This window comes from Panicum virgatum, chromosome 9N, assembly GCF_016808335.1.
Source record: "Panicum virgatum strain AP13 chromosome 9N, P.virgatum_v5, whole genome shotgun sequence".
NCBI classification, from domain to species: Eukaryota; Viridiplantae; Streptophyta; class Magnoliopsida; order Poales; family Poaceae; genus Panicum; species Panicum virgatum.
This window is the reverse complement of record NC_053153.1, coordinates 64,478,317-64,500,497: the sequence shown is the minus strand read 5'-3', so window position 1 is coordinate 64,500,497 and position 22,181 is coordinate 64,478,317. Positions and strand designations below refer to the sequence as shown.

At 46.7% G+C, this 22,181-nt stretch overlaps 5 protein-coding genes and 1 long non-coding RNA gene across 7 annotated transcripts; 5 read left to right on the top strand and 1 right to left on the bottom strand.

The window, feature by feature from the left end:
* The first annotated feature begins 1,437 nt into the window (after window positions 1–1,437).
* Window positions 1,438–6,234, top strand: LOC120690392 (uncharacterized protein C57A7.06-like). Its single transcript, XM_039973033.1, has 11 exons — window positions 1,438–1,876; window positions 2,080–2,206; window positions 2,478–2,920; window positions 3,085–3,309; window positions 3,403–3,705; window positions 3,816–4,148; window positions 4,230–4,310; window positions 4,389–4,472; window positions 4,558–4,932; window positions 5,150–5,281; window positions 5,653–6,234. Exons 1-11 carry the CDS (start codon window positions 1,598–1,600, stop codon window positions 5,821–5,823), a joined length of 2,553 nt encoding a protein of 850 aa, XP_039828967.1. The 5' UTR covers window positions 1,438–1,597; the 3' UTR covers window positions 5,824–6,234.
* A 252-nt stretch (window positions 6,235–6,486) lies between these two features.
* Window positions 6,487–9,516, top strand: LOC120687910 (blue-light photoreceptor PHR2-like). Its single transcript, XM_039970000.1, has 4 exons — window positions 6,487–7,516; window positions 8,331–8,560; window positions 8,640–8,738; window positions 9,201–9,516. The coding sequence occupies exons 1-4, from the start codon at window positions 6,590–6,592 to the stop codon at window positions 9,280–9,282; spliced, it is 1,338 nt and encodes a 445-aa protein (XP_039825934.1). The 5' UTR covers window positions 6,487–6,589; the 3' UTR covers window positions 9,283–9,516.
* Window positions 9,517–9,867: 351 nt separating this feature from the next.
* On the bottom strand, window positions 9,868–11,529 carry LOC120687911 (60S ribosomal protein L22-2-like). The gene is made up of 2 exons (XM_039970001.1): window positions 11,181–11,529; window positions 9,868–10,289 (listed from the first exon to the last, which is right to left on the bottom strand). The coding sequence occupies exons 1-2, from the start codon at window positions 11,429–11,431 to the stop codon at window positions 10,145–10,147; spliced, it is 396 nt and encodes a 131-aa protein (XP_039825935.1). The 5' UTR covers window positions 11,432–11,529; the 3' UTR covers window positions 9,868–10,144.
* A 1,542-nt stretch (window positions 11,530–13,071) lies between these two features.
* On the top strand, window positions 13,072–17,055 carry LOC120691042 (peter Pan-like protein). 2 transcript variants are annotated; one of them, XM_039974002.1, is made up of 7 exons: window positions 13,072–13,274; window positions 13,420–13,720; window positions 13,847–14,077; window positions 14,179–14,271; window positions 14,365–14,552; window positions 16,488–16,681; window positions 16,775–17,055. In XM_039974002.1, exons 2-7 carry the CDS (start codon window positions 13,493–13,495, stop codon window positions 16,858–16,860), a joined length of 1,020 nt encoding a protein of 339 aa, XP_039829936.1. In that variant the 5' UTR covers window positions 13,072–13,274; window positions 13,420–13,492; the 3' UTR covers window positions 16,861–17,055. The 2 variants fall into 2 exon arrangements, with proteins under 2 accessions (XP_039829936.1, XP_039829935.1); XM_039974001.1 differs by having other exon boundaries at window positions 13,075–13,274; window positions 13,417–13,720.
* Window positions 17,056–18,395: 1,340 nt separating this feature from the next.
* On the top strand, window positions 18,396–19,139 carry LOC120687263. The gene has a single exon (XM_039969249.1). It carries the CDS (start codon window positions 18,545–18,547, stop codon window positions 18,938–18,940), a length of 396 nt encoding a protein of 131 aa, XP_039825183.1. The 5' UTR covers window positions 18,396–18,544; the 3' UTR covers window positions 18,941–19,139.
* A 1,071-nt stretch (window positions 19,140–20,210) lies between these two features.
* LOC120692085 lies at window positions 20,211–21,323 on the top strand. Its single transcript, XR_005682475.1, has 2 exons — window positions 20,211–20,312; window positions 20,626–21,323. It is a non-coding gene; the product is annotated as an uncharacterized LOC120692085 (long non-coding RNA).
* Window positions 21,324–22,181: the final 858 nt, after the last annotated feature.

Sequence of the window (22,181 nt, the reverse complement as noted above, 5' to 3'; positions counted from 1 at the left end):
TGCCATTGCCATGAGCCCGCGGCGCAGGGCCGGGCATCCGGAGCCCGCCGAGCCGGAGAAGGAAAAAAAACTCATCGGCAGCCCGTACAGAGGTGGGAGATCGCGCGGCGAAGGTGCTTTCAATTTGTCGCTTCGTCGCGAACAAGGATGACGACGCGGATTGAGATCCTCTGCAGTCGACTGCAGTGACCGACGCGTGGGCCCGACGAGCGGCTGGGCCCACGTGCAGTGTCACTCTGCAGTCGACTGCAGAGGAGTTGATTCCGACGACGCGCGCCTTGTTTCACTCACCTCGCAGCTCGCACTCACCCGTTACTTGCGGCAACGGGCAAGGGGCAACGCAGGTGGATGGACACGGACGGAATTTTCCTTCTCCATATCGGGCGTAGTGGAGCAAGAGCAAAACCATCTCCGGACACCAGCGCACCGTGCGCCTTTATTTTGGCTCTAGCCGATCATTAGAGCTGGTGATAATTAACAAGCAGGTATTCATGACAGCTATTCACAAGAGACGATGATCTATTCTCTCGGTTCATATGTGTCATCGAATTAGCCAAATCCAAATGGCAGGACGAACTTGCAACTCGGCACGTCAATCAAAGATAGTTTGTGGGGACAACCGGACAAAAACTTGAGTTTTGTTCTTATTGCAAAAAATATTTAATGAGACGGCTACGTGTTTCTTGCATTGTTTTCTTTATCTTTTTTCTTTCTTCACATAAGGTCAAATTCCTCTTCCTCTTCCTATTGTTTGCTGCCGCCAACCGATGTCCCATTCATGTTCTAATCCTCTCCTCTTTAGATAGTTCCTACCGTCCGATTCAGAGCTCTCATCATTGTAATCCTCCTAATAAAACCAATCTTAGAAGTATGATGGAAGTGTTATGAATATTAAATTTACTGATATAGTAGAAGACAAAGAAAGATGAGTGTCATAGGATGTAAAAGGAGTGTCATTACCATGATACTACTCAGATTCGGTAATCTAATTCACAATCTTGAAAGCTATATGAAATACCGAGACTGGCCTGGTTATACCTCCCACCAAGGCAACAACTAACCCCTTAGAATTCTAATAGTAACCGAACAGAAAAAATAGAGGGCGAGCTTGTAATGTTTGCCAATGCAAATGCAATGCGTTGGTCATCCATGGAGCTTCGAAACGTAGCCCTAGGCGTATACGCGTAGGTTGTATAGAGTTTAAGCCTTGCTAGCTGCTCAAGCTTGTCTCGCGCTCGCGCTCGCTGCGTACCTTTATCCCAGCTTAAAGAGTTCCCATAGAGTTTTTTTTTTCTTTTTTGAGAGAGTCGACAAAAAAAGTAGAGAATGGCTTTCTAGGGCTCCAGCGTGTTTCCTCCTAGTTTTTAAGCCCAATTCCAAAAACTTCAGCACCGGCCCAATTACCCAGTACAAACACCAAATACTCTGAAAGCCCATGTCTCGTTTTGCCGTTCCTGTCTTCACGAGCATACCCTAGCCGCCAGCAGCTCGACGCGCCCGGCACCCGTCGAAGTCCCCGCGCAACGCCGCCGTCCCTGCCTGGCCGCCTTCCCTCTCCGCCCAGCCGGACCCTCCCGCCGCTCTGCTCCTCGCTCCAATGCCGAAGAACCCCGCCATGCGGCGCGGCAAGCCCGCCCGCGGCCCCGAGAAGAAGCGGCGCCACGGGCCGCGCCTACCCACGGCGATGCGCCGGGAGCTTGACGCGATGGGGCCCGCCCCCGCCCGCGGCTCTGACGACGAGGAGGTGTCGGACGCGGGCGCCGATGACGTTTACGAGTACGAGGAGGGGGTGCCCGAGGAGGAGGCCGGCAAGAACGGCCGCTACGACGCCGTCGCCAAGTACGAGTACGAGTTCGACAGCGACGCCTCCGAGGCGGTGCGGTGACCCCCTTACCTCTCTCGTGTGCGTTTGAGAATTTGATGTAGAGCGGCTAACTAGCCGCGACACGATTTGCCGTGCAAAAAAAAATCAAAATGAAAGTGTTTTAGTGCGCACCGGCGAAGATATTGAAACGACGTTGCTAAGCATTGGAGTAGGTCTGGTACTTGCGCTGAATAGCGTTCGGATTTGTGTTTTAGGATGAGGATGTGCCTTCGGAGGAAGGCGAGGACATGGAGGAAGATGAAAATGACGATGGTGAGGATGAGGAGAAGCAGATAAGGATACTTCAGGAGACGACTGGAATGCCTAGAGAAGCCTTTGATGGTAAACTTTTTGTTAATCTTTGGACATTGCATATGAGAGATCTCATAGACTATCACATACTGACATAGATCTTTCATTGAAGGCTTGAAAGGGCTGCTCTTTCCTGCCAAAATGTCATGTGACAAACGATATTGTAGCTCTCATGACTAGAAGACTAAAACTCTAAAAAAAATGTATGCTTAAAATCACATTTTCTCTTGAAGATGGTGTAAAAATTGAGTTAGTTTATATCAGTCGTGGTTCAAAAATCTGAAATACTTTGTCAAATCAGGAAAGAAAAGGAAACAGCCATTGGAGCTACCATTGCAGCAGCATGAAGATGGACCTGTCACACTTAATGATCTCTTGGATAATATCCAGGGGAAGCCTGGGTATAGCAAGGTCCGGAAGAGGCTACAGCAGCAGGAGAAAAAAACAATGGTCATGGCAGCCCCACTTCCAAAAGTGGAAAGGGAGAAGCTTGAACGTCGCCTGACGTATGACACATCCAGGGGTGAACTCACGAAGTGGGAGAGAAAAGTGAAGCGCGACCGCGAAGCTCCTACGCTGTTCTTTGAAAATGATTCCAACTTGGGTGTGAACACTATAGCGGCAATTGCTAGTGAATTTAAACCAAGGACTGAGTTTGAGAAGAGAATTGCTGAGATTACACGAAGCACTGAAATAGTGGAGGCACACAAGAATGACGGTGCCAAAATCCTGGAACTTAACAAGGTATTTTGATGATCTCATTGCACTTCATCAGTTCAATTGAATTAACTAGGTACTATAACAGTGCGGACTACTATGTTTTTGTTTGTCGAACATGTTTACTGTTATGGTGCATGTTCCAAGCCTTGGAACACTCTTCGCTAAATAAGTTAAATGGACTTATGTAGATTGATGTCGAAGATGTGAGAGAACGCCAAAACCGCCTTGCAAAAATGCGCAGCCTCCTATTTCGTCATGAGATGAAAGCAAAACGTGTGAAGAAGATCAAGTCCAGGACATATCACAGGATGTTGAAGAAGGACAAATGGAAGGCGGCAGCAGCCACAGATTTTGAGGCAGATCCTGAAGCGGCAAAAGATTATGCTATGAAACAAGAATTTAAACGCGCAGAGGTAAATCTGTGCCCATTTCTTTTTGTCTTGTTGGATAAATTCCTTGTTTGTCTCCCCAAAAACATCTTTAATTCGTGCCATTATTGTTTACAGGAAAGGATGACATTGAAGCACAAGAATACATCGAAATGGGCGAAACGAATCCTCAAGCGTGGATTGCCTGTTCAAGATGAAGGCACACGAGCTGCTATTGCAGCTCAACTCCAACAAAATGCTCTTCTGACCAGAAAAATGAATTCCATGAAAGATGATTCTAGCAGTGAGGGAAGTTCAGATGATGATGATGAGAATGAATCAGAAGCAAAAATCTTAAACAGAGGGAAAGAAAAGATTCTCAAAGTTCTTGCAGATGATAAAGAGATACCGAATTCAGGAGTTTTCTCGTTGCCTTTCATGGTGCACTTTCATTACTCTTGCCCTTTATGCATTTGTTTAGCAAAAGTATATTTGTTAGCATCATTGTGATTTGGTCATCACCATGATCACATTTCTCTGCTTATCTGCAGGAGCGTGCTATGAAAAAGCAGGAGGATGCAGCTTATGAGGAAGTACGACAAGCCCTTGAAGAATATGACGATTCCTTGAGGAAATTGGAGGATGATAGCACTGAACAGAATGAAGATTCAATTAAGGTGACAGGTAAAAGAATGTTTGGGCCTGCCAAAAATACACACACCAATGTGAATAAGAGGCAAAAACTAGAAGAAACTGAGAATAGTGATAGTGAGTATGATTCTGACCCTGCCCAACATTTGGGCAACAATGAAGAAACTACAAAGCAAGATGATCTAAAACTTGGGACTGCACTACTTGATGATGAACAGAATGATCTTTACAGAGTAAGATGTTTATACCTTCAAGTTATTAAATTGTGTGATTTACATTGCAGTAATCTGATTTGTAGTTGTTGCATTATGTAGAGCTTCGATGATATCATGAAAAATCCAGGCCCTAAGACAACATTTGAAGTTGGAATGTTAGCTGGTGGTTCCTGGAAAACGGTACTTATACTTGCATTCGCAGCTATCTATTTCTTTGCCATGCTATGTTTTAAGCTCATGGACTATTGTTTTCACCAGGTCAAGAGTAGCAAAGGAAATGACAATGGCATTACCAATAAATCGAAATTGCAGGCACCTTGTATTGTAGATCCAAATCCTAAGGTTTACCTTAATTATGATCCATGGTTCTTATGTGTAGATCAAGTTGAATTTCACTGATTTTGTTTTCCACTTTGTTTTTAAGTAGCAACGGGATTACAATCCTGATTCAGATTCGGAGGAAGAGATGGTTGAGGGCTTCTTGACTACCTCTGACACAAAGGAAAGCTATGAACTTCCATCTCAAGCTGAACTCATACGCCAGGCTTTTGCTGGTGATGATGTTGAAGCTGAGTTTGAGAAGGACAAAATGGAAGTTTTAAATGAAGAGAACCCTGAACCTGAAAAACCTGCTCTTGTTCCTGGCTGGGGCCAGTGGACGGACATCCAACAGAAAAAGGGACTTCCATCATGGATGATCAAAGAACATGAAATCGCTAAAAGGAATAGAGAAGAAGCCTTGAAGAGGAGGAAGGACTCAAAGCTTAAGCATGTTATTATTTCTGAACATGTGGATAAGAAGGTAAAGGTCTATTTGATATGTTATATACAACATGTTGATTGTGCTTTATATTTCTGTTGTTTATCTATAGTTTGTCCCTTTGTCATTCTGTTATAATTCTGGAATGAGCATATCTAGATGTAATGTTTCCTTCTGCTTGGATATGTAGTACTGAGACATTTCTTTATTTTTTTCTTAAGAAATGCTTTAACGGCTTTTACTCCTTTGCACTTTGCAGGTTGAGAAGTATTTAGTGAGGAATTTGCCTTTCCCTTACACTTCGAAAGATGTGTACGAGCAGAGCATCCGTATGCCTATTGGACCTGATTTCAACCCAGCAATATCGGTTTCTGCTCTCAATCGACCTGCGGTATGTGCATCTCACTGATACTGCCAAGAACTATTGAATTTGTACAGATACTTGAGGATGTCTCGTCGAACAAGTGATTCAATAGTCTACTTTGAAATTAACTTGTATTGCTTTGTCTGATTTGCATTGTGTTCAAGTACAGTGTAGTATAGTCTGTTTTTACATGTGCAACCAGGAATGGTGAATGATGACATGATTAGGACCCTATCTTGATAATTTTTTACTTGCACAATGTCTTGTGGTCTCAGGGCTTAACTTTCTGGTTGGCAATAGCCAATTAATGGCGAGTACATACTCGTGCCATTTATTTATGAAGTGTCTATTGATTAAGATATGCTTTTATTTCACTGTTGTACCTCTTAATTTTTCAGATTGTTAAGAAGCCTGGTGTTATCATTAAGCCAATACAGTACGAGGAGGTTGATCCCCATCAGAAGCCGGATGAACCGAAACGGGTTATTCAGAGAGTAACTCCAAACCAAAATGCCAAGAAAGCCTCTTCAAAACAATCAAAGGGTGGAACTTCACATAAAAGGAAGTGATGATGCAGCTGTCTACTTTTCAGTTGCTCGATCTGTTGAGAAGTGAAGACATAAAGGAGGAGAGCTCATCAGAATTTTGTGGCCGCACCGAGTTTGAAAGTGCACACCGGGAAGAGTGTACATTGATTTTTCTCATAGTGAAAACAGGTTTCGTCTTGACCCATAGCCCCATAGGCCATAGGAAAAGGTTTCACACCACTAGTTTATTAGGGTTATGAGCTCCTGCGCCAGAGCTTTGGAATTTTGATACTCCAAACTAGTTGCATGTTATTTATTGTTTTCGCTTCAGTGATAGTGATCCTATGATTCTGATGTAATATGTATCGAGGACGGATCCAAATAACCACTGTTACTGTCGGTATAAAAAAATGATCGATTTGCCGATGTTCAAACAGGGATTTTGTACGTACAGATACAGAGAAAAGGAACAGATCGGTCATTATTTTTTATACACCAACTTTTGTTTTGTTTTCAAAATTAAAAACTCTTTGTTTTGCACAAACTACAGAATTTGTTAAATTTCTGCCCTTGAAAAGTTCACATCTTGCCAGAAGGGGTTGGTGACAAAAGCGGAATTCTGGGTTTCTGGTAAACAACATGGTTGGTGGGGGTCCAAAATTCTCCACCACCTTCCCTCCTTCCCCCTCCCTGACTCCCTCTCCAACTCCAACCAACCCCCCTCACTCCCTCATCCACATCAAATCTGTTCCACCTCTCCTCGGTCCCTCCCGGCCTCCCTTCCCTTCGTCCGCGCATCCCACCAACCATGGCCGCCGCCACCGACTCCGACGCCGGCGCCCAGCCGCGCGACGACCCCAGCCTCCTCTCCTTCGCATCCTTCTCGCTCTCCCTCAACATCCGCGCGCCGACCGCCCCCACACTCGCTCCCATCACATCCACCATCCACCTCCCCACCCAAATCTCCACGCTCGCCGTCTGCCTCCACCCCTCCGCTGCGCAGTCCCCGTCCCGCCGCCCCACCCGCCTCAACTCCGCCTCCTCGGTCATCTCCCCGCTGCCCGCCTCCACGCCGGGCCTCTCCCGCTCCTTCCCGTCCGGCGCGCCCGCCGCCGCCGGGCGCCGCCGCACGCTCGTCTGGTTCCGCGCCGACCTCCGCCTCCACGACCACGAGCCGTTCCACGCCGCGGCCGGGGCGTCGTCCTCCCTCCTCCCGGTCTTCGTCTTCGACCCGCGGGACTTCGGCAAATCACCCTCGGGTTTTGACCGCACGGGCCCATACCGCGCCAACTTCCTGCTCGACTCTGTCGCCGACCTACGTCGGAGCCTCCGCGCGCGCGGCGGGGACCTGGTGGTGCGCGTGGGCAGGCCCGAGGTGGTCATCCCCGAGCTCGCGCGGGCGGCGGGCGCGGAGGCCGTGTACGCGCACGGGGAGGTGTCCCGGGACGAGTGCCGCGCCGAGGAGAGGGTGCAAAAGGCCGTCGAGAAGGAGGGCATCAACGTGAAGTACTTCTGGGGTAGCACGCTTTACCACGTGGAAGACCTGCCATTCCGCCTCGAGGACATGCCATCCAACTATGGCGGCTTCAGGGAGGCCGTGAATGGCTTGGAGGTCAGGAAGGTGCTCGAGGCACCCGAGGAGGTTAAGTGCGTTCCCATGAAGAACGTGCTCGAGCCTGGGGATATCCCCACGCTCTCCGAGCTTGGGCTCACTGCGCCACCCGCCATGGCACAGGTCAGTCGGCTCCTTGATATACTCATCAGGTTCTTTCTCGTGGGTGCATTTATATTTTAGATCTTTCGCTAAGTTTAGAATCTTGACAATAAAATCCAAGCTCACTCTATATTACTTTTCAGTAAATAGTACAACTAGAAGTGGATGGAAGTTGCTAATTATAGCCCAGGAGAAACCAGTACTACAATTAATTTTTATCGTAGGATGTTAAAGAAGTATTGTGTTTTGTCTCAAAGAGAAATGCCAAATTCCACTGTTCCTGCAATTGCATTGTTTATCATTGTCTCACCTGCATCTGCATTAGCAGTTAGTTTTGCTTTTCACGATCATGACATCTCGAAAATGATTTCACATTTTGGAGCTTTGGGACCAAGTCATGGGCAATTTATGCCTTGGTCTCTTCATTATCTTAAAGGGGTTATTATCTGCAGCTTTGAGACTCTCTTGCATCTGGCACTGTCATTATCTGCAGTCCACTTGATTTAGGGGCACCATAAACCTTTAACCTATGAGTTGTTTATGTAGAATATGCAGAGCTGCATTGACATCTTAAAGGGGTTTCAACATTAATTTGGAAGTGATGCTGAGCTGTCTTGCTTCCACAAAAAGAAAAAGAAAAAAGACTGATCAGTTAATGTGAACAGTGGCACTGGTGATAGGATCAGTTCTTTTGAATAATGGGAATAATTTCAGTTAGTGCCAAGGGCATAGTTTTCTGTAGACCATAGCAAAGACCCATTCTCTTCAGCATTTGTGTACTCCTTTCTACACTGCATCCTGATCTCTACATCTATTTTTTTGATCATGTACGTAGGACTCGAAACCTGCTGTTGGCTCTACTCTCATTGGTGGCGAGACAGAGGCTCTGGAGAGGTTGAAGAAGTTTGCTGCAGAATGCTCTATGCAGCCAAACAAAGCAGACAAAAGCAATACCCGAGATAGCATATATGGTGCTAATTTCTCCTGCAAAATTTCACCATGGCTTGCTACAGGTTGCCTCTCTCCACGGTTCATGTATGAAGAGTTGAAGAAGCATGCTACCAGGTATGCAAGTTTGCTGAACAGAAGTTCATCGTGATAGAAATTTGCTGCTGTATATAATTAACTGTTTTTGTCCTCCCAGAGCAATTCCTTCTGGGTCAACACCCAAAAATGATGATGGCACATCCGATGCTGGGACAAATTGGTTAATGTTTGAGTTGCTATGGAGAGATTTCTTCAGGTATGTGTCTCCTACCCTCAGTGTTTGACATGACTAGCTGAGCTGAGCACCCATGTGTCGCAGAGGGTATGAAATAATCAACGCATAAAGTGTAAACTCTAAAGGCAATACTGTGTCATCCTGTATGCATAAGTATTCAATGCATGCTTGAATCGGAAACTCGAATTTTGCACCATTCTACTATATCAAACTATCAATTAGCACGAATATTAATTATGCACAAAGTAATATTCCTGCATTATCTTGTAAATACTGTGCAAACTGAAGTAGTTTAGATTTTATGCTTCTTGGACTCATATTCTCATCTGCATCTTAAACTGAATTTCAATTGTTTCACCAGTTGGGAAATATGTAATAAAGAGCAACTTAGCATTAGGCATAGGCATTAGCTTCCTCCATGTATTCTTCTTATGCCTAAAATGGTTCTACGCATACAACCAACTGACTAATGAAATATGTCAGGTTCATCACAAAGAAGTACAGCTCTGTACAGAAGACATCTGAAGTTGCCACTGGTTGCACTCCCACCCCAGCGCTAGCATGAACATAGTTAGACAAGCTGATTGCCGGCTAGTTTTTGGGACATGAACGTATGCACACTTTCAATGGAGATTTAATCTTTTTTTTTCCACCAATAAATGTTGGTAGTGAAAGTGGTAATAGTGCCCTGTTCTTGCGTTTTCGGTTCGATTGATCTCAGAAGGGATCTTTGTATCTGTCGACATTCCTCTACATAACTGTTCCATACTTTAAATGGCATTGCGAGCGACCTTGAATACCCCCTATGTGTTTTGTCAATTGACGCGTATTTCCCAGCCAGATGTCAAGAACGAAAGAGTGGTAGCATTTGGTTCAGTATGCGGTAATGTGAACGAAATCAAATTATAAGGGATCAGAGGTTTGGTGTGACAAGGTAAACAGTATTGGGTAGCAAAATACAATTGCAGGTCTGATTACATCAATGGCAATTAATTGCCGCTGAATTACATCCGCAAGGTTACAACTCACATGGTGCTGTCCTAACTCATCTCACGACCAACAGAGACACAGAAGGCTTGAGCAGTTAGGGCAGGGCAGCCAGCAAATGGGCAGTCTGCTCCAGGTTAGCAAGCGGGACAGAGAAATCACATGCACTTAATTTGACAACCGGAGTTTCCATACTGATATAACCAGTTCGATAGACAATCATAGCGACAACCTAACGATAAATCGCTGATGATGTGTTTCACAGACAAGCAAGAACAAACATTTTTGGACTCAGATTATCTAAGCATCACATGGAAGTTAACCACTCTTCAAACACATCAGGACATCAATTTAAACATCAAAACTCATCCCTTGAAAGGCTACAGCAAGACTGTTCCAACACGTCCAAAAGTTCACAAGACATAGATAAGGTAGTGCGCCTAATCCTCCTCCTCACCCTCATTCTCGGCAATGTTGAAGTACCGTAGCTCATAGACGCTGCGGTCCTTGTTCGACGCGATGACCCGGAGCCAGTCACGCACATTGTGCTTCTTCAGGTACTTCTTGGTCAAGTACTTGAGGTACCTGAGAATGGAGCAAGAGAGCTTCAGAAAGTGAACAAAGTACCATTATTTTGAAATGCAAGCATCGCAGCATTTCAGAAGAGCTGGAGTATAATTTAGGCTCAAATTATACTTACAAGAATGCAATAAAAGATGCATTATTGAAGTATGGAGCATGGTGGTCAACGGATGCAGGCAAATAAACTAATCCCTTCAATTTGGAATGTAAAAATCCATTTTTCCGAAGTGCAAGCGTAAAAGCCAAAACAACCAATAATTTGGAACGGATGGAGTAGTAATAGATCTAACTAACAGTGAGGTAGGTTCCATTTTCGAAATGAACAGAATACAAAACGAGAAAGAACTACGTACTCTACCAATAAGCAAAGTAGCAGGAACAACACGGCATCTGCAATCGAAAAGGCTGTGTAAACTAGACCTATCAATTGCGTGACTGCTGTGTCATATACATCTAAATAGGATTGAGACAGAGATATAATCCTGTGTGCAAATATGCAGCTGCAGTGCAGCTGGAGTGCTAATACAGCATCCAATCCAATCCATTGACGAGCTAGGAGATACTATCATGTGTGAAGTGTTTGCTCGCAGCAGAAGTGTAGAACTAAGCTTTACTTGCTATGCAACCATGTTTTACATTACTCACTGCATATTCACCAAATGAGATTCAGTAGCTAGCTGCAAAAGCAAAAATGAGAACAAAATACCTATTCTCCAAGTTCCAAGTAGAACAAAATACCTAATCCTGCGTGCAATCATGACCAGTTCAGCCCCTATGGCACAGATATGAACGCATACAGCTCGGTATATACATAATATGTCCTAAAATGGGTACTCGGAGCTAGGAATGCGTGGATCTGGGTGGTCGAACAAGCAAGCTTTGTGCGACGTATACCTCTTGGAGAAAGGCCCCTCGGAGGTGACGGTGACCTTGGTCTTGTCGCGGGAGACGGTGACGCCCTCGCCGAGGTTGCCGGCCTTGCCGCCGGCGACCTTGATGCGCTCCTGCAGGAACTTCTCGAGCGTGGCGATCTCCATGATCTTGTCCTCCACGGGCTTGGTGCAGTCGATCGTGAAGGTGACGGAGCCCTTCTTCTTCCCGCCGGCAGCGCCGCCCTTCGCCCCCGCCGCCACGCCGCGCGCCATCGCCTTCTTCCTCCGCCTCTCGCTGGGCTCCTCCGCGTGCGCCGCCGGGTTCGGTGGTGGTGGCTGCGCGCGAGAGACGATAGGGTTTTGAGGACGCGTCGGGGAGGTGACTTATAAGTAGTAGGGTTGAACAGATCGGACGGCCACGGTTCGTTGATGGGGGTAGCCACGCAGTTTGGGCCATACGGCCATCATGGGCTACTCTTGTTGTTGGCCCATGCCTTCGATCCGGCCCGTTTAACCATGCTCGTAGTCGCGTTTTTTTTATTTTTATATTTTTCAAAATTATTTTTTATAGAAATATATTTTCGGTTTCATAATTTACATATTTATACCCCTACCGTCCGGCTGCGGGGGCGGCCGGCCCCCTGCCGCCCTCCTGCCGGGTGGTAGGAACCTTAATGTAAATAAGATTTATTTTTAATCGCATTTTGGCCTCTGGGGGAGGCTGCCGCCGGGCGGCTGGAACCCGTCGCCCGGTGGCGGGGCGGTAGGCCTACCCGCCGCCCGGCAGGGGGGCGGCAGGGCCTCTTCTGCAGGTTAAACCTTGATCAGCAGTGCGACATTAGATGTGGTTTTAAATATTTTGGATAGAAATAAAAACCGTTAGTAAATTAGATGAATATGAAAAGTATAACTTAACAATTCATACACATACGCAACTGAAAACGAATAGGTGATGCATGAAAACGAAATAAGTATAACATGACGACATGTCCATAACAAAAATACAGAAACAAATAGAAACACCTCCTAACCACCCCGGGCATGTCGACCTCTTTTACGCTGTGCGTAGACGTGGTCTGTAGGGTAAGTGTGTCGGTCTGGAAGCCCTACGTCTCTACCTGGACGTCCGGTGGCCACAGGTGTCTGGAAGGTAGGATCGGTCTGCTGGTTAGGTGTAGAAAATAACCAACTCCAGTCTTCGAAGCTCGCCTTAAAGGTATCCTGTGTGGCCCCTATGCAGTAGCAATTAAGATATCTTAATCACCATCTTATAAAGTCATATATTTGGGTTCTGTATTTTTGTTATGGACATGTCGTCATGTTATACTTATTTCGTTCTCATGCATCACCTATTTCGTTCTCAGTTGCGTATGTGTATGAATTGCTAAGTTATACTTTTCATATTTATCTACTTTACTAACGGTTTTTATTTCTATTCAAAATATTTAAAACCACATCTAATGCCGTACTGACGATCAAAATTTAACCTACGGGAGGGGCCTGCCGCCCCCCTGCCGGGCGGCTGCCTGGCCTACCGCCCCGCCACCGGGCGGCGGGTACCTGCCGCCCGGCAGCCTCTCCTCAGAGACCAAAATGTGATTAAAAATAAATTTTATTTATATTAAGATCCCTACCGCCCGGCAGCCGGGCAGCAGGGGGCCGGCCGCCCCGTAGCCGGGCGGTAGGGGTATAAATCTGTAAATTATGAAACCGAAAATATATTTATGTAAAAAATAATTTTAAAAAATATAAAAATAAAAAAACGCCTCGTAGTCATAGGCTGTACTACTACCTCCCTGCTGCTTGACCCATGTGTTCCATGTAGACAATAATCGAACAAACTACTACTGGGCTGTTTTCCACAGCACAATGCCAATTTAGGCCGAAGGCAGCGGGCGGCCTCGGTCCACTATTCTTACCTTGTATCCCTCTCCGACCCCGACGACCAAATCCTAAACGCCCGCCGCAAAGGCGACGACCAAATCCTAAACGCCCGCCGCAAAGCCAAAGCGACGCCGCCGGTGCCCCTCTCCGCGGCTCCTCCGCTCGCTGCTCCTCGCTCCACTGCCGCGGCTTCTCGTCCTCATCGGGACGTCAATTGGTCTCCTATTGCTAAGTAATTCTAGCTCCACTGGATGTATTCCCCTGTTCCACGAGCTGTTTTTGCTCTCCACGAGCGGTGTTACTCGTGGATTCACGCGCTCCGTGATACCTCGCTAACCCGATCCATTCATTCATCCATGATTATTCTTCCTCAGCAGGAAAGATTGAGAATACTTGTTCCTAACCGGGGCGCGAGTGCAATCATTTGTGTGTTCCTCCAACTGAGCGGTCATGCGCCACCCAAGGTCCGGGCCGGGGAAGAAGCGGGGCCGCGGGCCGCGGATCCCCGCAACGACGTTTAGGAAGCAGCTGGCGGCGTTGGCGAACGTCGACCAGATCACTGGCGCCAAGATCCCCAAGAGTTTCGTCTTCTCCCGGGGCAAGCTCCCATCCACGCTCCGACACCTCCAGCAGGACCTCCGCAAGGTCATGCTCCCCTACACTGCTCTCAATCTAAAGGTCCATCCCTATCCCTATGCCCTACTCTAGCTTGCAATCGATGAGTGAGTGCGCTTATTTCAATGCTCACTAGCTGCCAACCTGGAACATCGGTGTTTTACACTTGAAAGTCGAAACAATTGGCAGGAGAAGAAGCGGAATAACCTCAAGGACTTCGTCAATGTTGCCGGTCCGTTGGGTGTGACACATTTCTTGATCCTCTCGAACCCTAAGAGCCTGCCGCACCTGCGCTTTGCCAAATCGCCACAGGGCCCAACCTTCACTTTTCAGATAGAGGAGTATGCGCTAGCGGCAGACATTGCAAACTCCCAGAGGCGGCCCAGGTGCCCACCGGGGATATTCAAGAACTCCCCTCTGGTATATGACGCAAATTTGGAGAATTTTGTAGCAGTATAGTTTCTGAAGAAGATATTGTTCGCTGATACCTTGTTTTGACATTGAATTCATGGATTGGACAGGTTGTGCTCAGCGGGTTTTCAGGGCTTGGCAACCCTTTTGAGAGTTTGGTTGAGTACTTTCAGCATATGGTCCCTGCCGTTGACCCAAGCACTGTAAGTATTGGGCAATAAAATCATGATGGAGTTTGATGTTTTTGTACCAGCATATTCTGATAAGTGATAACAATACTGTGTTTGGCATAATAGGTCCAGCTGGCATCTTGTCAAAGGATTCTATTGTTAAAATATGATAAAGAGAAGGAGGTTATCGATTTCCGGCATTACTCCATCAAGCTTCAGCCTATTGGGGTCAGTCGCAGGATTAGAAAGCTCATGCAGAGCAATCAAGTTCCTGATCTAAGAGATCTTAAGGATGTTAGCGATTATGTTACAAAGTAAGTGCTCTTTTGCCATTATATTGCAATGAGGTACTTTCAATTTTCCAAGAATGCCGATATGCATGGAAACCATGATAGCTCACAACACAAATGTAAACTAGTATATGGGATGCACATGACTATTGTGACATTTTTAATTTCCTTCTTTGGGACACCATAGAGGATTCACATAACAATTGCCTGATGTGCAAAGGGTTTAGTGAAAAAACATGTGATACACCATTTTTTGAAGAATCCTTTTCAATCCATTTTGCCATCTCAGAATTCGAAATATTCCTTTAAAGATTTGGAAACATGCTGCGTAATACTGTATGGTTGTATGCCTCTATCAAAGTGTAACCAATATTAAGTGGGTGCATTATTTTTGGTTGGGATCTCGTCTGAATAAGGTTGATCATGTTATTTTCCATATTATGCATTAGTTACTAATGTTCAGGAAGTTCACAGTATTTGACTCAATCAAGTGTAGATTACTGAAAGGAAGTGTTTGTGGAACATAGAATTGGAAAAATGTAGTGGGCTGATAGAACAATGGCAGACTCTAAGAAGAGTCTGATGCATTGCAGCCAGCAACTACAGCTACAGATAAGTGTTGTCATTTAGGTTACAAGTTGTAGTAGGACAGAAGAATTGTATGGTAGTATGATACTATTTTGACATTGCTTAAACAAATACTGATTAGTTATGTGCATATGCTATATCCAACATGTTACTGTTCCACTAGCACACAATAAGGCCTTCATGTAAGAAGAGGCTCCTCAGTCATCATCATAATGTCAAACACTCAAACCTCCATGGGCCAAACAACTGAGCAGGCCATCCATCCATCCATCCATCCATTATTAGCTATAGCTATGCCATGCTAAGCTGAACATGTAGAAGTTACAGCCTACAGATGATCTCAACAGTGACATAGCATATGCAATTAAGCATAAAAGCTTCAGGTCGAAATGCTAAATTTTGTCAAGTACAGTGAAGAAAACCATCAAATACTTTCTTTTGGAGCAAACAAAATTAGAGAGACCTCCACTAAATTAGCTGTAACCACCTATATGGAATTCCTAGAATGCTAGGACTATATATGTTGCATGCATTGCCTAAACTTTCAGGAAATGTGATATATTTTGTTTTCAGCAAAGAACAGAGGAATAATGAAGCTGAAAGAAGGAAAAAAAACTTATGACCAACATAATGCACAATAGTAAAGGTTTAGTAATTGGTCCATTACATGCGTTCTGAATGTGTGCGTCTTCAGTGTACTCTCTCAAAAAAAGAGTAGCACCCAGAGTTAAAAAGTTTAGATTACAGATGTCACTACATTGAGAGACCCTGGCAGTGTATATGATGGTTACGATGAGGTAATCAGAGGGCTACCTAAACTACATACAATGTTTAAGCACCCAAGAATCAGATTAAAGTGAAAAGACATAATAGTCATAAGAAACAAATAAGTACCAAAACTCAGCACATAGCAGGTATTGAACTTCAGATTATGGATTTAGTGTGGTGGAGAAATGGGTAGTAAGTAAAATCACCTCCATTTACCTCCTTGAAAGATTGGTTTGTGCAAGAAAAGACCCTATAACCTTAGCCCTGCAATGTCTATAATGCATTGTCAGAGACATCAAGTTTAGGAAACACTACCTGGTACCAGGTCGACTCCAACTTTTTGCCTGAAATGCTCTTTGGTTGTTTGCCTCAGTGGAATGTCTTGTTTTTCACCTGAAATGTTCTTGTCCCACTCAGCTACTCATTTGTTAGTTTGCTGCGTCCAGACTATTTTTACTCAAAATATTGTTTGCTTTCAGTTGAGGTAACTGTGATGATCCAAATATTAGTGCCTGGCATTGCGTTTTTACAAGTAATACACCTATTTGTTTCTAGGATTTAATTTTGTGTAATAAACCCTTTACTTGTGTTCACATTCGCAAGAGCTGGATATGGATCAGAAAGTGAAGCAGATGATGAAGCAGCAATGGTAAGCCTACCGAGTGATGTTGACAAATTAAACCAGGCATCAAGGAAAAGCGCTGTCCGTCTCCAGGAGATCGGACCAAGGATGACTATGCGCCTAGTTAAAGTTGAGGCTGGGCTATGTTCCGGAGATGTCTTATACCCTTGGCCTGGTGAGTTCCATTGATGCTGTAATGTCCTCCTTAAGTCAATTTTAAATGTTGGTTACATTTTTGTTTTTGTCCTGATTTTCCTTTATGTTACAGTGGGGAAGCAAGGGAAAGTAACTGAGAAAGAGATAGAAGGACAAGAAGAATCTGAGGATGGGTCAGAGGACGAGATGGAGGAATAGCAATTTAGATGAGCTCATCAAAGTGCTGTCATTTTAACAATGTGAAGCCCCAGTTCTCTTTCATAACAACACTTAGCAGAGCTTTGGTTCTTTCTCACCTCCTGTCTTATGGTTTGCGGAGCATTAATCACGTATACTATTTTCTGGTAGGCTCTATATTGTGTATTGTTTGATTGGGTTGCTCTAGTTTCAACACACTTGGTGGTTGCCAAACGGGCATGTGGCTTGCCGGTTGAGCCGCCATGCTTTGTTTATGAGCCTGTTTGGCAAGGCTGGCAAGGTCGTGGTTTCTCCAAAAACTACTACTACTCTGGCTTCTCTAGTGAAGTTGAAGTTATTTTGGAAAATATTTGGTAAAACAGCTTCATTCTGCTTTTCTTGAATGAGTTGGATAGGAGATGGTTGGAGACACGTTTTGTTTGGTGCCTCCACCACAACTGAAGCTGTTTTAGTCAAAAAAAAAAAAACTGAAGCCGTTTTGAGCTTCACCTTCACCAACAACTTCTTGCTGCTCCAAAACAACCCGTTTGACAGGACTTCAGCTGGAGCCGGTCTCGGAGCCATTTCTTGCCCTGCCAGAGAGCTTCGACGAAGCGACGAGCTCTGCCAGCTGCCTTGGAATCACATGCGGTCATGCAGACCTCCGAGGATCCGAGATCTTGCCGGGGCGACACCGGGATCTGGCCAGCCTCATTTTTCTAGTGTCATGCTAATTGTCGGCTGATCTGACTGGTGAGCCGGGTTCCCTTCCCACCAGTGCTGGGCAACTGGGCAGGTTCTCAAGATTCTCTAGCATCGACTGTCCTCGGAGGATTTAGGCTGACCTCACCAAAGTACCCGAATGAGCCCCCCCGCCCGCAGGAACAGGAAAACTGAGTGACGTGGCGCTGCCGGGGGCTGTGCGGCACGTGAAACGAGTGGGCTGCTGACGACTGAGTAGACTGCTGACGTGTATGTACACATGGATTGTTCGGGCTTATGCACCGGAATTTGGAGAAGGAAACTGGCCAGGAATTTGGTCCGTATTTGGTTGCCTTGCGTAAAATTTTTGAAAAGACATCTTTTTACATTTGAAGTACTAAACATAGACTAATCATAAAAATAATTGCAGAACTCGTCTGTAAATCGCGAGACGAATCTAATGAGCTTAACTAAGCCGTCATTAGAGGTTATTTACTGTAGCATTACTGTAGCAATTTAGTACCTAGTTACAGTCTAATTAGATTCATTAGATTCATCTTGTCATTTACAGACAGTAGTAGCAATGCGTTTTTTATTTCGTCTAGATTTAAGTCTTCATGCAGGTGCTGATTTTTTTTTTTGGAATTTTGGTTTAGGCAACCAAACACGGCATTGGAACCGGTGCCATCCATCAACCGGTGGGTAGGGCAACCACAATCTGATGTCGCCGCGTGGAGCCCACCGGCGGTGACTCGACCACCACGGCACCGGCGCCACCACCCCGTACGCTTTCCTCTCGTGTGATCTACCTCTCCTGTCTCGTCCCACGTGACTCTTGCCCTACTCATTCACACTCCCACTCGGCCACTCCCAGTCCCACCCACCCCCTCCCGGCTCCCCGTCCCCGAAGCTAAATCCTCCCCACCTCCCACCACCACCATCCCAACAGAGAGAAGAGAGACCGAGAGGGATCCGGAGATCTCACAGGCAGCGGGCGAGGGCAATGGCCGGCGCGGCGGACGAGTACTACGGCGGCGGCGGGGGCGGCCCGCGCGGGGCGCCGCACGGGCTGCTGCTGGCGGTGGTGGTGGGGCTGGTGGTGGCGGGCCCGCTGTTCCTGGGCGACGGCGGCGAGGCGCTGACGGAGGCCGTGGCGGAGCTGCTGAGCCCGGTGGGCCTGCTCCTCCTCCCCGTGTGCCTGCTCTTCCTCATCCGCGTCCTCTCCTCCGACCGCGGCGCCGCGGCGCTGGCCGACGTCTTCGCCTTCGGCGGGTCCCCCGACGCCGTCCACCGCGTGGGCGGCTCGCCCGTCGGCGTCGCGTTCATGCTCCTCCTCATCCTCGCGCTGCTCTACTACCGCTCCTCGCTCTTCGGCGGCGACGGCGGCGACGACGAGTAGGGTAGGTCAGGTCCGTAGGAGCCGGCTGCGGGCGCGATCTCCGGCCCGGCCGGCAGGTTGGCTGAAGCGTGGCGTTGGAGTTGTTGTTTTGTAATGTGAGGTTTGGTAGGGGCGTGGGTGTAAAAGTGCGCGAGGAAATCGGAGTAAATTAAATGAAGTTTATTTGAAACTTTTTCATAGATGAGTTGAACGATGCTAATTAATTCATGTTTAATCAATAATTAGTGGATGATTACTGTAGCATCACTGTTGCAAATCATGAATTAAGTAGGTTCATTAGAATCGTCTCGCGATTTACAGTCCATTCATGCAAAAAGTTTTGTAAATAGACTTCATTTAGTACTTCAAATTAGGCTCTGTTTAGATCTTTACAGGTTTTTGCAAAAAAGCCGTAAGCGCATTAAAGTGAAACAAAATCTTGCTAATTTGAAGTACTAAATAAAGTCTATTTACAAAACTTTTTACATGGATGGGCTGTAAATCGCGAGACGATTCTAATGAGCCTACTTAATCCATGATTTGCAACAGTGATGCTACAGTAACCATCCGCTCATTATTGATTAAACATGGATTAATTAGCATCATTAGATTCGTCTCGCGATTTACAACCCATCTATGCAAAAAGTTTCGTAAATAGACTTCATTTAGTACTTCAAATGCCCTTTTTATATTTTTACATAATTTTGCAAAATGAACTAAACACCCCCTTAGCAAGATTCCGTTTGCTTTTTTGTAAAAAACCTGTAAAGATATAAAAAGATCTAAACAGGGCTTGGTGTTTTGTTTCGTCGGGCGGCTGAAGCTTCTGTGCTGCATCGCATCGGGCCATGTGCGTTGTACTCTTCTCCTTCCCACCGTCCCATCGGTGGGACTCGGATTGGGTGACATTGCAACAGCTTGTCACCGGGAAACATTGAGCAAATCTAGAGCGTCGAAGGGGGATCCAACGACCCGTGATGGTTCGGCCGCAGCACTCCGTTTTGGCGCAGACTGGCGCCCAAATCAGGCCGCAGCATCCCGTTTTGAGCCTAGCGCGCGCCGAAATCGGCCGGTGCCGCCAGTCCGCGCTCGCCCTGGTCCCGCGAACGTCCCAATCCCGCACGGACCTCGCGACGCCGGGCCGCCGCGGAGGTCGCCGGGCTCGTCGTCTCGCCGCGAGACGGCCGCTGCCGCGCAAGCACGAAGCAGGGCTGCCGGCACGAGCAGAGGCCGGTGGCCGGCCACCGGGGCAGGCGACCGGCCGGCTGCCGCGGAGGACGGGGCCGGGGGGGGGGGGGGGGGGGGTCGGGGCCTCTGCCCTGCTGCCGCAATCTGAGTCCATCCAGGCGGGAGGCAGGCAGGTGTGCCCCTCGCCGGCCTTGCTCGTTGGCAGGTATAACCAAAAATATCTATGCTCTTGATTGTGGTCAATGTGCTCTTGATTTTGGTCCTGCGAGCTGGAGATTTTAATGGAGTTATCATCGATCAAGTATAACATACAAGATTAATTATGAGCACCAATAGGATAGGGGAATTTAAATCTGTCATTGCTGATTTTAGTCTGAGCTCCCGAGCTTACATTATTGCTTGCTGTTTTGCTGCTCTTATGACAGTTTGGCGCCCATAGTGTTGTTTCAGTCTTCCAATACTATGTATGAGATAATTAAATAGGTGTTCTGATAGTTACAATTGGGATTTTGTTTCAGAAATTCGAAAACCGGACATTTCATTGTTGTGGAAGGCAATGGCAGAAGTTGATAAGAAGATGCGTGAACTTGGTTTGAGGTTCAGAAATCCAGATGAGGGTTGGCTGTTTTGGGTGGCATATGGTGGCCGTACTGGCTTTGATGTGAGGAAAAGATACACAAATATAAGCAAAATAGATGGTAAGGTGACTTCATGCAGATATGTTTGTTCCAATGAAGGTTTGATGTGAGGAAAAGATACACAAATATAAGCAAAATAGATGGTAAGGTGACTTCATGCAGATATGTTTGTTCCAATGAAGGTCATCGAAGAAAAAAGAAAACAGAACAAGTGACAAAGTGTTTTAGAGCTGAAATAAGAACTGATTGCAAAGCTCGAATAGTTATTTCATTGGATCGAGAAACAGGAAATTATGAGCTGAAACAAAGTTGTGAAGATGATATTCTCTGCGATGAAGATCTATTCTAGTCTTTTGGATAGGATGGTTAGATATATGGCTTTTGGACAGGATGGTTAGATAGATGCCTTTTGGAAAGGACTAACTATAGTCTTTTATGTTCTCTGTTTAGTATTTGGACAGAGCTAACTATATTTTGTGGCCAAATTGTACAAGTGAATGTGGCCTTAGAATAGTTGTTAAATGGCTACTCAACCAGGATTGATTATGTGATCAATGGATTTCAATACCTTCTTATTACCATTTGTTTCCCTCTTGTGTTTTTGCTGTGAGCACAGTGGTGCCTTTCCATTGAAAGTACTTTTGAATTTGATCATTGCATTTCAGTTCCAGTTATGCATCTGTAATTATGGGGACATGCTGCCAAATTTTTAAGAAAATAATATCACAAAACTAACTCATTCATTCATTCATCCATTCAAATTACAGCTTACATCAATCTCAATCAGTTTGCTCAAGTAAATCAATTTGCCAACTCTCACAATGTCAACTCTCAATCAGTTTACAGAATCAATTTGCCCAACTCTCACAATGCCAGACACTACCAATTCTTCTTCCAAGCAGAACCTGGAGCCTGCTTCCCAAATCGGTCACCATGGCAGCAGGGAAGGACCGGCTCGGCACATCCACACCCTCGGTGGCCTCTAGCGGTAACTTCCTTGCGGCGGCGGCCTCCAAGCGGCGCCACCAACCTGCCGCTACCCGCGCGAGGCCAGGCCCGGTGGCCGGCCACTTCTCGCCTCTGCTCGCGGCGGCAGGGCCACCGCGGCCTGCTCCGTGCGCGCGCCGCCGTCTCCAGCAGACTCCTGCGCCGGCGTCCCAGTGGTGGGGGCCTCGCAGCGGCAGCACCGGCCTGCCTTTGGGGCCCGCGCGAGGCCAGGCCCGGTGGCCGGCTGCTCCTCGCCTCTGCTCGCGGCGGCAGGGCACCACGGCCAGCTTCGCACGCGCGGCGCCGTCTCCGCGGACTCCAGCGCCGGCGGCCCCGCCGCGCCGGCCTCCCACAGCAACGTCCCCGGCGAAGTCCCGCGGCGGCGGGTCCCTTGCGGCGGCAGCGGCGGCGGCGGTTCTGGGGGACGAGGAGCGCCGCGCTCGGGCGGG

Bases quoted from the DNA above. Each gene is read 5' to 3' on its own strand.
- LOC120687911 (XM_039970001.1), bottom strand. From the start codon at position 11,431: ATGGCGCGCGGCGTGGCGGCGGGGGCGAAGGGCGGCGCTGCCGGCGGG. The intron at 10,290-11,180 runs GTATACGTCGCA...CTCCATTCTCAG, and splicing joins GAGGGGCCTTTCTCCAAGAG to GTACCTCAAGTACTTGACCA.
- LOC120687910 (XM_039970000.1), top strand. From the start codon at position 6,590: ATGGCCGCCGCCACCGACTCCGACGCCGGCGCCCAGCCGCGCGACGAC. The intron at 7,517-8,330 runs GTCAGTCGGCTC...TCATGTACGTAG, and splicing joins CGCCACCCGCCATGGCACAG to GACTCGAAACCTGCTGTTGG. The intron at 8,739-9,200 runs GTATGTGTCTCC...GAAATATGTCAG, and splicing joins CTATGGAGAGATTTCTTCAG to GTTCATCACAAAGAAGTACA.
- LOC120690392 (XM_039973033.1), top strand. From the start codon at position 1,598: ATGCCGAAGAACCCCGCCATGCGGCGCGGCAAGCCCGCCCGCGGCCCC. The intron at 3,706-3,815 runs GTGCACTTTCAT...GCTTATCTGCAG, and splicing joins TTTTCTCGTTGCCTTTCATG to GAGCGTGCTATGAAAAAGCA. The intron at 4,473-4,557 runs GTTTACCTTAAT...GTTTTTAAGTAG, and splicing joins TTGTAGATCCAAATCCTAAG to CAACGGGATTACAATCCTGA.
- LOC120691042 (XM_039974002.1), top strand. From the start codon at position 13,493: ATGCGCCACCCAAGGTCCGGGCCGGGGAAGAAGCGGGGCCGCGGGCCG. The intron at 14,078-14,178 runs GTATATGACGCA...TGGATTGGACAG, and splicing joins TATTCAAGAACTCCCCTCTG to GTTGTGCTCAGCGGGTTTTC. The intron at 14,272-14,364 runs GTAAGTATTGGG...TTGGCATAATAG, and splicing joins CTGCCGTTGACCCAAGCACT to GTCCAGCTGGCATCTTGTCA.
- LOC120687263 (XM_039969249.1), top strand. From the start codon at position 18,545: ATGGCCGGCGCGGCGGACGAGTACTACGGCGGCGGCGGGGGCGGCCCG.